Source organism: Schizosaccharomyces osmophilus, chromosome 1 (genome assembly GCF_027921745.1).
Source record: "Schizosaccharomyces osmophilus chromosome 1, complete sequence".
In the NCBI taxonomy this organism is placed as follows: domain Eukaryota; kingdom Fungi; phylum Ascomycota; class Schizosaccharomycetes; order Schizosaccharomycetales; family Schizosaccharomycetaceae; genus Schizosaccharomyces; species Schizosaccharomyces osmophilus.
In genome coordinates, this window is record NC_079238.1 from 803,861 (window position 1) to 816,508 (window position 12,648).

Consider the following 12,648-nt stretch of genomic DNA (forward strand, 5'->3'; position numbering starts at 1 on the left):
TTTGGATATACCTCTCTTTATACATACTATGCACAAATCCCCAAAAGGGAGAGGGTATTTGTTGTACTCCAGTGCCAACCTATTAGGCAACCTAATACGAAAATAAGTAAAAGTACAACCTATGCACAAAATGCAAGAAAAGTAATATTCACGAAACCATAAGCAGTAAACTTAGGGAATCTTTCCAATTCCGTTGCACACAGGACAAATTTCAGTGAAGATCAAATAGTCGATACTGCCTGTACCCTTACAGTTTCCACAAAGACGCCCAGGGATCCGAGGATCGCCAGGCTGTACTACCAAAGCATTCGGCGGAGGCCGTCCAAAATTAATGGGTTGAACATCAAACGAGTGACCAAATCGACGGGCACATCTACCACAGGGACGGCCACTAAATTTATATCCGGTATTGTTGCATTTTCCACAATAGTAACCAGGAGGATAACGGTATGGGGCGTTCACAGGATTGCTTTGGGGTACGGGCAATGAGGAATGGGAGGAATGGCTTGACAAGTAGGGTTTTCCTGTTCCAAAAGGCTCTTGATTAGCAGTAGAATGATACGTAGATGAGCCGCCTTGGTGGTTAGAGGATGATGGATGGGAAGGTCGGTGAGGAGGGCGAAGGCTCGTTTGAGATGTATTGGAAGAATGCGATGGACGATGTGGTACAGGTGGAGATAAAGATGGAGGGAGATTATTTTGTTGAGAAGTCTGAGATCCTGTGTTTCTTTGCGATAATAATTGCGCTTCTTCGCGCATAACTTCATCATACGAAGGAGGAGGAGCCGAATGATCTGACATGATTCCTATTTTTAAAAAATTTAAATAAAAATTTCCTTTCCTTACTCCTTTTGTATATTCAAAGCAAAAGTGGAAATATCAAAGTGATGTGAAGAGACCATCGATAACAACCGTTTGCCAACAACAACATATTTCGGAGTTGTGAAACATTTGTAACACTGACTCTACAAATACTAGACAAAGGATTTGTCCTTTTAAAATGTATGTAAAGTCAATTCTGAAAAGGACGCAAAGTGGCTCCAAACCCGTAGAGTCTGATCACGATGAAACAGACAACGAGAGTTTAAAATTACCCGTCACTGCCTCAGTAACAAATTCACAGAAACCAGTATTGGATCGTTCCCTTTCCACGGAAAGCAGTCGTAGGCTACGCTGGGATGAAGAAAACTTGCGTTTGGCTGAAGCACAGAAAACTTCTACGATGAAAATATTAGAGCCAAAAACTCCTTTTCAACACACGCTGTTAGTAGATGAAGAGGTTCCTGAGCTTAGCTTGGATCATTCTGAAACCGAGCTGGCGGATGATCCCCTATCCACTCAGTTACAGGTTCCTCCTATTTCTCAGGAACAAAAGGGAGACGTACATAAAGATACGAACGAGGATGTTGTGAGAAAGCCAGATCCTTTTCCAGTTCCAAGAGAAGCTGGCCTTTTGTCTCCGGAAATGAAGAACTCTTCATCAGATTACCCTCAAACTAGTACTTCTGATGCAGTTCAGGCTACTGATGTAACACACAAAAATACTGTTCAAAATTCGAGGTATCGCTCTCCTCAATCCTCTGAAAATTCTCCTTGCATTGATGAGCAGATGAATGTCTCGATTCCGAAGGTGGTAGCTGTCCGTACCAGACAGAATTCTCCGGAAAAGGATTCCAGAGCTAGAATGCCAAGAAGGGAGGGCATCGGATTTGGTATCCCTTCAGCAACAGAAGCAACATCAGTACTACCGGAAGCAATTATAATGGGAGAAGAAAATGAAAGTATGGATGAAGGTGATCCAAATGCTCATTCGTTTAACCAAGGGCAGCAAAAATCCAAATTTGACGAGCTTCGCCGAAAGCACTACTTTGCTATGGCAAAACCATTGAAAAAGGAAAACATTGAAAGTAAAGGATTAGAAAGTGATAATGATGACCCCGGAAGAGAAGACAAAGCCGCTGCTGAAGAATCTGATGTTGAAATGGCTGAAGATTAAAGATGAACAAACTTCCTTTTTTCTCATGCTGAGTTTACTGTTGTATGAAAAGAAACCGTGTTTCTTTAGCATTGACAGCTTTGCTAGCGCTTGTGTGAAAGGTACCAACTATGAGCTTATGAACAGGTATTACTAAGTTTGACGAAAGTTTATGAGAAAGATCCACGACGTTTTTGATTGTTTTTAGCTTGAAATAAAAAAAGCATTATTTATCGTTGTTTACTGATGGTTATATGTATTGATATAGACCTCATATGACACCCATTTGTTGGTATCAAACATTATATTATTAAAAAATATAAATTTGTCTTTTAGCTTCCAATCCTTTTCCAACACTCCTTGGGAACTTGATTTGATTCATTCTTATCATGACAATTGGAGAATGAAGGTTGAACAATGATTTAACTTGGTAAAGTACAGAAAAGAATAGTGTCATTATGCATTTTCCTCATGAATAATAGAAAATAGAAAAAGAATGAAAAGATTAACGCAATCATTGGGGAAGCCAAGAGAACATTATCATTTATAGAAGATTACTTGAATGTCCCTTAGACACCCCTTCTACCAGAATGCTTGAAAAAGGTTTTCACAATAAAAACTTGAAGAGAAGAAAGACCTACAACCATAAGGGCCTCTGCGATACTAAACCATAAGATGCGAGATTCTGTAGATTGGACGGTAGAAAAGTTACGGCTTTCCCGAGTGCGAAAGTAGGTTTGGATACGGTCAATTTCTGACAAAGCTGTAGAAATTTCCATAACGGTCCCTTGCATGCTGTTGGGATTATAATTTTTTGGTGGATCACGGTTAAGCGAAGGAAGAGACATCTCGTTTTCCATTACCAACTCCATAGTGAGAATTTTGTCAGTGAAAGCAGACATGTGATTATCAAAACAAATGTCGTATTCTCCCTTTTCTTCCAAACTGAAATAAATATCTGCCTGGCGTCGTTTCTTACCAAGAGCGACGGTCTTTTTGCTTGGGGCAGTAATACTGTAATCGACGTCAAAAGAGCCACCAGATTGAACAGCATATGTAAAATGACACTTTTCACCGGTGAATGGAGCTTCTATATGATAGCATTGTTGTTCCTGGTTTTCCAGTTGAAAGGTTAATTCAATGGCATGGACCCATGTCAAAAGCGTCAACAAAACGGCAAATTTGAACCCTACGAACCTCATTTCTATCTATGGATGGAAAATACAGCTTTACTTTCGGAAACGAAGACTCCCACCTACTGCTTATACTGTAACACTTTACAGATTTGGTCAATGTTGGTAGTGGGTAGGTCCGTCACCTACAATGAGGAAACGAAGTTGATACCATCGATATGGAACTGGATGACACGTTTGCTGAAGATTATTAAGTGTTAATTTTAGAATTTAATAATTTTTCTGTTTTCGGTTTGTTTTTGGAAAGATACCCTTGAAACGAATTTCACTCTTTTTCAGTGTAGAAAAGGAGCGACCTATTTAGAGGCCAATATTTTCTTTGCCTGGGTTTTAAAGAATGAAAAGAAAGCATGAATAATTATCTTTACACGAACTCTTCATGTCTTTGCTTCAAGCAATTTAAAGACAAGATGTGTTTTCCTGATTTGCAGAAGCACAATTCCTGAAAGTTCTTGGAAGTAATCCATTCTCAAAATGAAAGTTTCCTAATCATCAGAAATAGCCAACGTTCTTCACCCCAGTGGATCTGATTTCCTGAAGCATTCCTCAACAGTCTTGGAATGTGCAGCAAGATAGAACAGCCTTAACTGGTTTAAGTTCTCATGGAAACTTTTATTTTATCGTTTCTTAGTACTATGATGATTACTTGGCCGTTTGGGATTCTCTGATACAACTGACACGATGAAAACCAGTTTGAGAACTCTTTCCAGAAACGATTTCTAATTCTACAGCACTCAAGTAATGTAAAAAAAAAATCATAGACAATACTAGATATTTTGCTATTTTCGCAAATATAACAAATAGTTTATACAGCTTTGCTTTCTTTGTTTATTTATTACTGCATCGTGTCGAGTTATTGTATTCCAGTTTGTAGCTTGCTTTCGACCGCGGTAAACGAATTTATTTAACTTTTATATGATTCAAACAATTCTTCTACCAATTACTGGAGATGCTATGAAGGATGGAAAACTCCAAAGGTTCCGTAAGTACTGCTTGACTTGCCTTTTCTTGTTCTAACGCAAATTGTAGCTCCATAGTAGTTCCGGGTCTTTCAACAATCTTTTACCTCCCTTTGGACACCAAAGGTAAAAGCTCTTGAATGCAAGCTATGGTCTAGAGAACTAACGAAGCATTAAATTTAGCAAAAGCGATAACCCAACCGACGCAATTCCTATCAAAAGTCCGTTGGAGAGACTGAGTACGTCGACGGAGCCAAGTTCTCAACAAGCCTTGACACGAACACCGAAAAAAGCATTATCAAGAGCTGGCGAGACTTCCTCTGTTGCTGCTGTAGTAAGTCCTAGACAATCCAAGCGTCTTTTCTCCGAGGTGTCAGTTCAATCTCGTAAGTTTGTTTTTCTCAATAGCTTGAAAGGAGCAAAACCAGTGAGGAGTGACTCGCAGAATTAAAATGTTTGGCTTAAATTTTTGCTGCGTTGTTTTTCCTTTTCAAGTCATCATCATTTTTTTCCTTTCTGTCCCAATGAAGCTAACTCAGTTCTCTTCCTCGCCAAAAGCAATGATATGGCGAGAGAGATCAAATATAGCAAGAAAGAAGAAACAAATTCAGTCGGTTGATTTACCATTTACAAAAGGTGGATATGGTGGCTTTTACGACTCTAGAAATGGAAGCTTAAAATTCACAAAACATGAACTTATGGTTACATATGCTGACCGGTTTCACGTTCCTCCTATCCATTTTCCGGTACACGTTTTTAAGCGTGTATTTTGGCTTCAGGGCTGGCGAGACGCTCATGTAGAGTCGCCCGTTCATGCTATCCAGATAACCCTAAAAAGTCGGGATATGAAGCGCATAGTGCGAGGAGACTCAACAAGCATGCTTTTTTTGTACAACCCAAATCATGTTGAAGCAGCCCGTGCCGGTTTGGATTTGTTTGATCAATCTGAATTCAGCCTTCTTTCTCCTTCCTCGGCCAAGGAATTTCAGCATCTGTTGACTGTTAAACAGCCTGCTCCTAGCTCATCGGCTACCTCCTCTCCTTCCATTTCCCGCGTAAAAAATGCCCCCTCTAAATCCGTTCAATCTAGTCCTTCCTCTAGCCAATCTCGTTCAGCTACATCTCACTCACCAAACAATCAAGTTGCTACACCTATTGGCAGCCCTAAAACGCCTAAAAGTGCAAAAGCTCCCACCGTTTCTATAGAGTCACTGAAATCTACGCCGAGTCGGCCATCTCTTAATAGCACGCCTAGGTCGGCTTCCACTGCTCTCAAACGCATACCGTCGTTACCCAGCGTCTTTGGGGACAATCATGGAACCTTTTATAATGAAATTACTGCCTCGCAGGAATCCGACAAATCTCTCGTTTCTGAAATACCGTGTCATACCCTTCTTATTTATCCATTTACTGGTACAAACACCATTTCTGTAAACAATATTGACTTAGTTCGATTAAACGATGGTGAATTTTTGAATGACACTATCGTCGATTTTTATTTACGGTAATGGTTTCTTTTGTTTTCATACGACTAACTATTTAATTTTAGTTATTTATATTGTAAACTAGAAAAAGAAAACCCTTCTTTAGCACAGTCAACGCATATCTTTAATTCCTTTTTCTTTAGTCGACTAGTCTCAAAGGACAAGGATGGGTAAGCTACATTAATTTTCCCGTGAATCTTTACTTACCAAATTTTATTTAGTAAGCGATTAGGTCAAAGCGGAGTGCGAAAATGGACGCAGAAATTTGACTTGTTTACCAAAAAGTTTGTTATTGTTCCTATAAATGAAATGTTTCACTGGTATCTGGCAATTATCTGCAACATAGATCAATTAGTACCGGCAAACCACAAAAACTCTTCCGAGGAGGAAGACGAAATTACTTTACCCTCGGCGCAAAACGATAAGTCAGAGAATAAAGTTGTCCTTACAAGTAATAGGTACGTCTTTACGAAAGCCAATACCAGGATGCCGTTATTAACCATATTTGTTTTAGCCCAGTTATTCTGATCTTTGATTCTTTGGCGAACATGCACAAAGGTAGTTTGAAGTATCTACGAGATTACTTGATTGATGAGGCCTGGGAAAGGAAGAAAGTACAGTTGAAGCCAACTGATATTCGCGGGTTCCATGCCAAAGTGCCACAACAGAGTAATTTTTCCGATTGTGGTATCTTTGCACTTCACTTTGTAGAATTATTTCTTGAAGCGCCTCATCAAGTGCTATCAGATATCTTGGACAAGTCAGCAAGACAGAATGTATCCCAAAGTTTTGATGAACGTTGGAATGTTCATAAAATTAATACTAGACGGGAAGATATTAGAGGTTTAATTGGAAACTTATCTAAAGAATGGATGTCTAATAATAAGGACAACCAACTGTCCTCTGAAAATTCAAAGGACAACAATGATGACGATGATGATGACCTTACTGTTCTGTAAATTAGCTAGATTTTTTAGATAAAAAGGGATTTTAGGAATTATAAATATAAATATCTTATTCATAAATATTTGTTAGGCTCAAATTATGCACAAAAGGTTGTTAATAAATTACTTTAAAGATCAAATACGTTAACTAAAACAAAAACATTGATTATCTTTTTCGATTGTATAAATGTTTTCTGAAAAGAGCATGATGCTCCTTATTGTCCTTCCGTAGCTGTTTGTTTGCACTTTTATTATACTCAACATATGCCATATTATCACCACCTGCAAGCGTACTTAAAGAACCACCAGTCCGCTTTGCTTTAGCAGGACCTCTTGACACCCTAGCGCTAAAGCCAGACGAGTCATCACCGTCGTCCAAATTAGCAGCTTCTTCGTTTTGAAGTAAAACTTCTTGCAAAAGCTCCAAACGTTCAGCTTTTGAGGCATAGGCCAAATTTGGTAAATTCTCCATTCCCTTAAGATTTGTAATAACTTTGAACGCATACCCTTGATCTATCAAAAATGCTTGTCTTTTACTCGAGTAGAACATTTCTTGGGTATCCTTTGAAACCAAACTATAAAAGAAAGCATTAAATCCCGCATCGTTTCTTCGCTTGGCACGAAGAATACGACCTAATCGTTGAGCTTCTTGTCGACGAGAACCATAGTGTGAAGAAATCTGGATCAGACATGTAGCTTCAGGAAGATCTATTGAAGTGTCACCAACCTTTGACAAAAATATAGTGTTTACAAGCTCGTTATATTGAAAATTTTCCAAAATACGCATTCTTTCTAGTTGAGGCGTACCACCATAAATGAAATACTTTCCTAACTTTAATGCATACGCACGTAAAGCGTATACATTATCAGAGAAAACGATAATTTTATCACCCCTCTTTTCGTGGTAATCGATCAGGAACTGGCAAGCTTGAAATTTTTTCGGATTCATGATATACAATAGCATTCGTTTTCTTGAATTCTCTCTGAGATACTCATTATAAAATTCTGTAGTCATTGGACACCACACTTCTGCACACTGTACGTTCGCAATATGCCCTTTTTGGGCAAGATCCATCCAATTTGCTTCGTACATTTTAGGACCAATCAAAAAATTTAAATCATCAATTTTATCATCTTCACGAACAAGGGTAGCCGTCAATCCCAATTTGGAATGAGCAGCAATCGTAGTAACGACACGACGAAACATCGCTGCAGGAACTACATGCACTTCGTCTAACAATATAAAACCCCACTCACGTCCAGTCAAAAAATCCATCATTTTTTGGGAATCATAAGAACGATTTCTCGTATTGGCAACCATCGAATATGTGGACACAACCACACCAGCTTCACTGTGAAACCGTTCCTTATGGTCGGCCGTAAAAACCGCAATGTGATCTGCTTTAATGTTGCTCCATTGGAGAAACTGTTGACGCCATTGCATTACCGACACAGAACTAGTACACAACACGATAACCGACTTCTTGATAGTGCAAGCAGCGGTAATGCCCACCAATGTTTTTCCAGCACCGCAGGGTAAAACAATAATACCGCTCCGAGCACGACCGTTACCAAACATCTTACTCAAACTCTTTTCTTGATAAGGACGAATTTGAGTACTTGGTTTTAAGTCAATAGGTAGGTCCGGATTGATGTTGTCATTTCTAAAATCATATTCCTCCAATAAAGGATAATCAATTTCAGCACATCTCTTCTTAATGGTTTCAACAGAATAGTGTTTAATTTCAAAAAGATGAACTGCATCTTCGTCATCCTCTTCCTCTTGTAATCCGACAACCGCAGAAAACAAAAGGTCGGAAGAGTCCTGTCCATTTTCGCTTGTAGTTTCATTAGGTTGATTTTCAGAAACCGAAGGAGCTGCTGCTTCGGCGTTTTGTTGTGGTTTTAAAGATTCTGTCTTGGATTGCGAAGAATCAACCCTAAGGGGACCAATAACGGGGTCTTGAAGTAAAAGACGAAGGACGTTAGCATCTCCACTCTCAATAAAGTAGCGATTCTTCTTCAGAACCAGCTTTACCTTGCCGTAAGACACAGTGCATGCACGGATGAATTCAACGATGGATTGAGGGATCGGAGTTTTGGAAAGGCGATCAAGAACACTAATAATATCCTCTGTTTTCAAACCAACGCTGACTGCTGCGTATAAAGAGTAAGCAGTGATTCTGTACTCGTGAATGTATGCAGGGCGTGAAACAGGTTCTGATATTGTGACTAAGAAATCAATGGCCTGCTCTGCTAAAGGAGAAAAAGCTTCTAAGATAATTCTTCCATCAACTGGATTAATCCACAGAGGTCTTGCTTGATGATCAAGCTTCAAACCTAAAAGAGCCGAAAAGTCATTTTGTCCAAACATAGAAGAAATACCCGTGGGTACTTGCTGAGTGTTTCGATCTGCATTTTTATTTTTGGAGTTATTCGTAGAAGATGCTCGAACTCTCGCAGTAGGAGTGTACAAATCATCATCATAAGCATCGCCTTCTGAGTAATCGCTAAACTCCTCCAAATCCTCGTCAGGAGTACCTTCCCTGGCCTGATTTTTTCTTTTTACACTCATTTCAATCTTTATCTTTCAAAATCTTGAAACACGGATTTGAAAAATGGGAACAGATGCTGCACTTATAAAGTCGAGAGCTCTGGTCGAAACCAAAACTTGAGATAAAATTAGTCAGATCAGTAAACAAGCGTTCACTAATTCTTCAGTATTTCGGCTTTAAATGTTACAAATACCTAGAAACTATTTTTTTTAAAGAACAGATGTAGTGAAAGGCGGATGGCAACTAGCAGAGTGCTGTGCGCCATACATATGAGAAGCAGGGAAAGAGCTGTATCGCACTGGTATCTTTATAAAATAAAAAATCAAGAAGTTTTAAATTCCTTCGTTGATAATTCGGTCTGAGTTGACAGCAAGGGTGCTGAAGACGAGTACCCTGGAGCTACACGATGGAGTGTTTCCGATTGCTCCTTTTCTTTTTTTGACTTCCATTCTTGGTAAGGCTTTTTCAAATCGTTTATAGTTGACCATTCAATTGGGTCTGGCAGTTTCAAGTCGTCCACTGGCACACGCGGCTATAAAGGTACATTAGCAAAGTTTCGATTCAAATATCAAATTTGGCTTACAATAGTGTCGACGGAGCTTTTTTTTAGGTCATTAGGGTCAAATGGAGGAGCAGAAATGCTAGGAATTAAATCTTTATTCGGGACCCTACGATAACTCATTTTGGTACATTAGCTTGTGGTTGGGAAATGGATTCTGTAACATCAAACTTGAATGTGAGCCTCACAAGTGGAAATAGTCGATAATACTTTTAGACTTTTTAAATGCTTCTTCCTCTTTGTTATTCATTGAATACCACTTACTTGCTGACTCGAGCAATGCTGGTTCAAGTTACTAAAATACCAATTGGACTTTAAGACGAAACCTTCTTGACAAAATAAATTAACTTTACTTATCCATAAAAATAAAGTCCATTTAGGACCATAACTACTTGCTGATTCGTCTTTCTCTTGTTTTTATTCCTGGAAAGGAAAGAGGAGCAAGGATCGACAAGATGTAAACAAATGCCGATCAGAGTTTCCATTGAGTCGTTTCTTCCTTTTTATTGCACTAACTGTGGCATATGTGTTTTTCCTTTCGAACCTCATTTCGTTGCCGTCTGGGATATCTCAAAGCTTCTGTCTTGAATATTCATTCCTTGCGTGGATAATCTGAACAAGGATCATTGAAGCCACACACTTTGGGGATTCATAAGATTATGACTTTAAAAAATGAATTGATTTCTGGAAACAACTCACTGTTCTTTTGGTTTTCTTCTTTTCCCATCTTCCTATGTATTGTATGATCTGCATTAAATCATGATCTGCGTCTTAGCGAATCTTTATTTTATCGAAATTTTCAAAAGAGAAATCAAATTGTTGGAAACAAACGGTTTATCCTGAAACAAAGTCGCTGAAATGCGTGCAAACTATGCTCAAGGTGTTGATGTTTATTACCAAAAAAGCGGATCTACATACCGGTAAGTAAGCTCTCGTTGTACAAAAGAGGAGAGGCCCTTTCCTTTGTATGTATGGGTAATGGAAATGCAACCGCTAATTGCGTTTTCCGTTTAGAAATCTTCACTTTCATGCCTTAAGGCCTTTAACCATGGATTGCTTGAGCCGTTTCTGGGATCACGATGAAAAGACTCGTAACTTGGGATTTCATATTGTTGACTTGGCTTGCGGTAGTGGAGAAATAACTCAGGTGGTTCGAGAATGGGAATCTTTAGGAAAGAAAACTCTTTCCGAAGGTGTTGCTTCTAGGACGAGAAGAAAACTATCTGTCCGTCAGATTCCTTCCAACTTTCCACCGATCGAAATTGTAGCGGCGGACCCCTACACTGGAGAAGCTTATAAGCAAAATGTTGGAGTTTCGTGCCTTAATTTGAATTTCCAGGATATTGCTGATGGGAAGCTACCTCCTTCAAAAGCCGAAGATGGAATTTACGATCTGGTCATTTGCTCGTTTGCTTTACACTTACTGACCGATCCATCAAAATTGTTCGCTACATGCTATGCTTTGGCAGCTCAGTGCAGATGGCTTCTTATTGTTGGCCCTCACAAGCAACCGATGTTAAAACCGGAATGGGGTTGGATACCTTGGAACATAGAAACTTGGCTTCCACTGGTTTATGGCGTTAACCATGACCATGTTATAGAACGTGTACATGGTCGTTTTTTTCAGAGTATGTACTTTCTGTAAATTGAATGTTTAACGTTTGTTATTTGGTTTCATTTTCAAGTGTTCTCAGGGGGTTTTCGCCCTTTTCTTTGCTGCACTGTTCAAAATTATCTTATTCTATTTATTTTTTTAATTTTCTTATTATTCTCTCGATATTCTCTCGAAAAAAAACAGCCGTAAAAAATCCAGTTCATCTGTGTTTTCGTGATTTGTTGTCATTATTCCAAGGTAAACAAACAAATCGAAATCGATACTTGTGTTCCCTTGTTTTCAGACAAGCATTAACTCTCACATTTTTGGTCAAAATTTTCTCATTTCTTAAGCAGTTTTTGTTCTTCTGCTATGCGGCTTGTTTTTGTATATTGGGTTTTTTTTGTAAGACTTCTGGTACATGCGACTTATCGATCCGACACGGAAACTTTGCATATCCTTCCTGACTCAAAGAGATCTCTTCAAGATTGGAACGCAAATAGGTTTCATGAATATCGTATAAAATCATCTGTTTCTCTTCCAGTTGACTCATTATTTCCGTCGCATCAAACGCTATGGTTGGGCATAGAAGCTGATTGTAGCTACTTGGCCCAGTTCACAAGCCGTGTAGAAGCAAAAAAGCACATTCTACAAGAAATAGAAAAAGTCTCTGCCTTATACGATCGCTCATTTCACATATACGTGCAGGTACTTCAACTTTTCTTACCTTCTTTTGAAGACTGCTTCGTAAGTAAACCCATGAGCGAGAATGGGGTAGGGTCAGATAAGGTTGTGTCTTTAGAAGAAAAGCTAAACTCGTTTACCGAAAAGAAAAAGGATACGGAACATGAGAAAAATTCTTTGGTACCAAATGCAAAGTATCTTAGCTTGACTTCTGAAGACTCTACCAGCCAAACTGTTTCTCCACAGGCATGGCTTTTGCTTACAACAACAAGAGACAGCAAAAGAAAGGGCATTTCTTGGTTTGCTACTATTTGCAATGGTTTTAGCATTGAGGATGGATGGCAAGTGGGCCCCTCTAGCGTTGTAGCAGCATATCCAAATGACTGGCCCATTATTGCTCATGAGTTAGGACATAATTTTGGTTTGATTCATGACTGTGATAAAAAGTCATGTCAGGACCCAAACGAAAGCTGCTGTCCTCTTTCACATGCACTTTGTGACGCACAGGGCTTGTATGTCATGCATCCATCCAATTCCTATCCAAAGCATAGGTTTAGTGATTGCTCAATTTTACAGCTTCATTCTTTACTAGCAAAAAACTATATTTCGTTCTCTTGCCTCTCTAAACCATCAGATAACGTGGGCATCAAATTAGGTATGTCTTTGGCGTTTTCGTATAGGATTTACTAACTTACTAAATA

At 39.0% G+C, this 12,648-nt stretch overlaps 8 protein-coding genes across 8 annotated transcripts; 4 read left to right on the top strand and 4 right to left on the bottom strand.

The window, feature by feature from the left end:
* Positions 1-171: 171 nt before the first annotated feature.
* hua1 (putative DNA J domain Hua1) lies at positions 172-801 on the bottom strand (the record flags this gene model as incomplete). The annotated part of the gene is made up of 1 exon (XM_056179162.1): positions 172-801. One exon carries the CDS (start codon positions 799-801, stop codon positions 172-174), a length of 630 nt encoding a protein of 209 aa, XP_056035775.1.
* Positions 802-1,000: 199 nt separating this feature from the next.
* glc8 (serine/threonine protein phosphatase PP1 regulatory subunit Glc8) lies at positions 1,001-1,996 on the top strand (the record flags this gene model as incomplete). The annotated part of the gene is made up of 1 exon (XM_056179163.1): positions 1,001-1,996. One exon carries the CDS (start codon positions 1,001-1,003, stop codon positions 1,994-1,996), a length of 996 nt encoding a protein of 331 aa, XP_056036269.1.
* A 548-nt stretch (positions 1,997-2,544) lies between these two features.
* On the bottom strand, positions 2,545-3,177 carry erp2 (COPII-coated vesicle component Erp2/3/4; the record flags this gene model as incomplete). Its single annotated transcript, XM_056179164.1, has 1 exon — positions 2,545-3,177. One exon carries the CDS (start codon positions 3,175-3,177, stop codon positions 2,545-2,547), a length of 633 nt encoding a protein of 210 aa, XP_056036483.1.
* Positions 3,178-4,129: 952 nt separating this feature from the next.
* ulp2 (SUMO deconjugating cysteine peptidase Ulp2) lies at positions 4,130-6,570 on the top strand (the record flags this gene model as incomplete). The annotated part of the gene is made up of 7 exons (XM_056179165.1): positions 4,130-4,150; positions 4,198-4,253; positions 4,311-4,513; positions 4,716-5,631; positions 5,677-5,781; positions 5,833-6,069; positions 6,126-6,570. The coding sequence occupies 7 exons, from the start codon at positions 4,130-4,132 to the stop codon at positions 6,568-6,570; spliced, it is 1,983 nt and encodes a 660-aa protein (XP_056036482.1).
* A 151-nt stretch (positions 6,571-6,721) lies between these two features.
* On the bottom strand, positions 6,722-9,130 carry ptr8 (transcription factor TFIIH complex DNA helicase (ERCC3) subunit Ptr8-like; the record flags this gene model as incomplete). The annotated part of the gene is made up of 1 exon (XM_056179166.1): positions 6,722-9,130. The coding sequence occupies one exon, from the start codon at positions 9,128-9,130 to the stop codon at positions 6,722-6,724; it is 2,409 nt and encodes an 802-aa protein (XP_056036481.1).
* Positions 9,131-9,432: 302 nt separating this feature from the next.
* On the bottom strand, positions 9,433-9,792 carry SOMG_00373 (Schizosaccharomyces specific protein; the record flags this gene model as incomplete). The annotated part of the gene is made up of 2 exons (XM_056179167.1): positions 9,433-9,642; positions 9,694-9,792. The coding sequence occupies 2 exons, from the start codon at positions 9,790-9,792 to the stop codon at positions 9,433-9,435; spliced, it is 309 nt and encodes a 102-aa protein (XP_056036480.1).
* Positions 9,793-10,527: 735 nt separating this feature from the next.
* On the top strand, positions 10,528-11,314 carry SOMG_00374 (methyltransferase; the record flags this gene model as incomplete). The annotated part of the gene is made up of 2 exons (XM_056179168.1): positions 10,528-10,589; positions 10,684-11,314. 2 exons carry the CDS (start codon positions 10,528-10,530, stop codon positions 11,312-11,314), a joined length of 693 nt encoding a protein of 230 aa, XP_056036479.1.
* Positions 11,315-11,635: 321 nt separating this feature from the next.
* Positions 11,636-12,637, top strand: mde10 (spore wall assembly ADAM family peptidase Mde10; the record flags this gene model as incomplete). Its single annotated transcript, XM_056179169.1, has 1 exon — positions 11,636-12,637. The coding sequence occupies one exon, from the start codon at positions 11,636-11,638 to the stop codon at positions 12,635-12,637; it is 1,002 nt and encodes a 333-aa protein (XP_056036478.1).
* Positions 12,638-12,648: the final 11 nt, after the last annotated feature.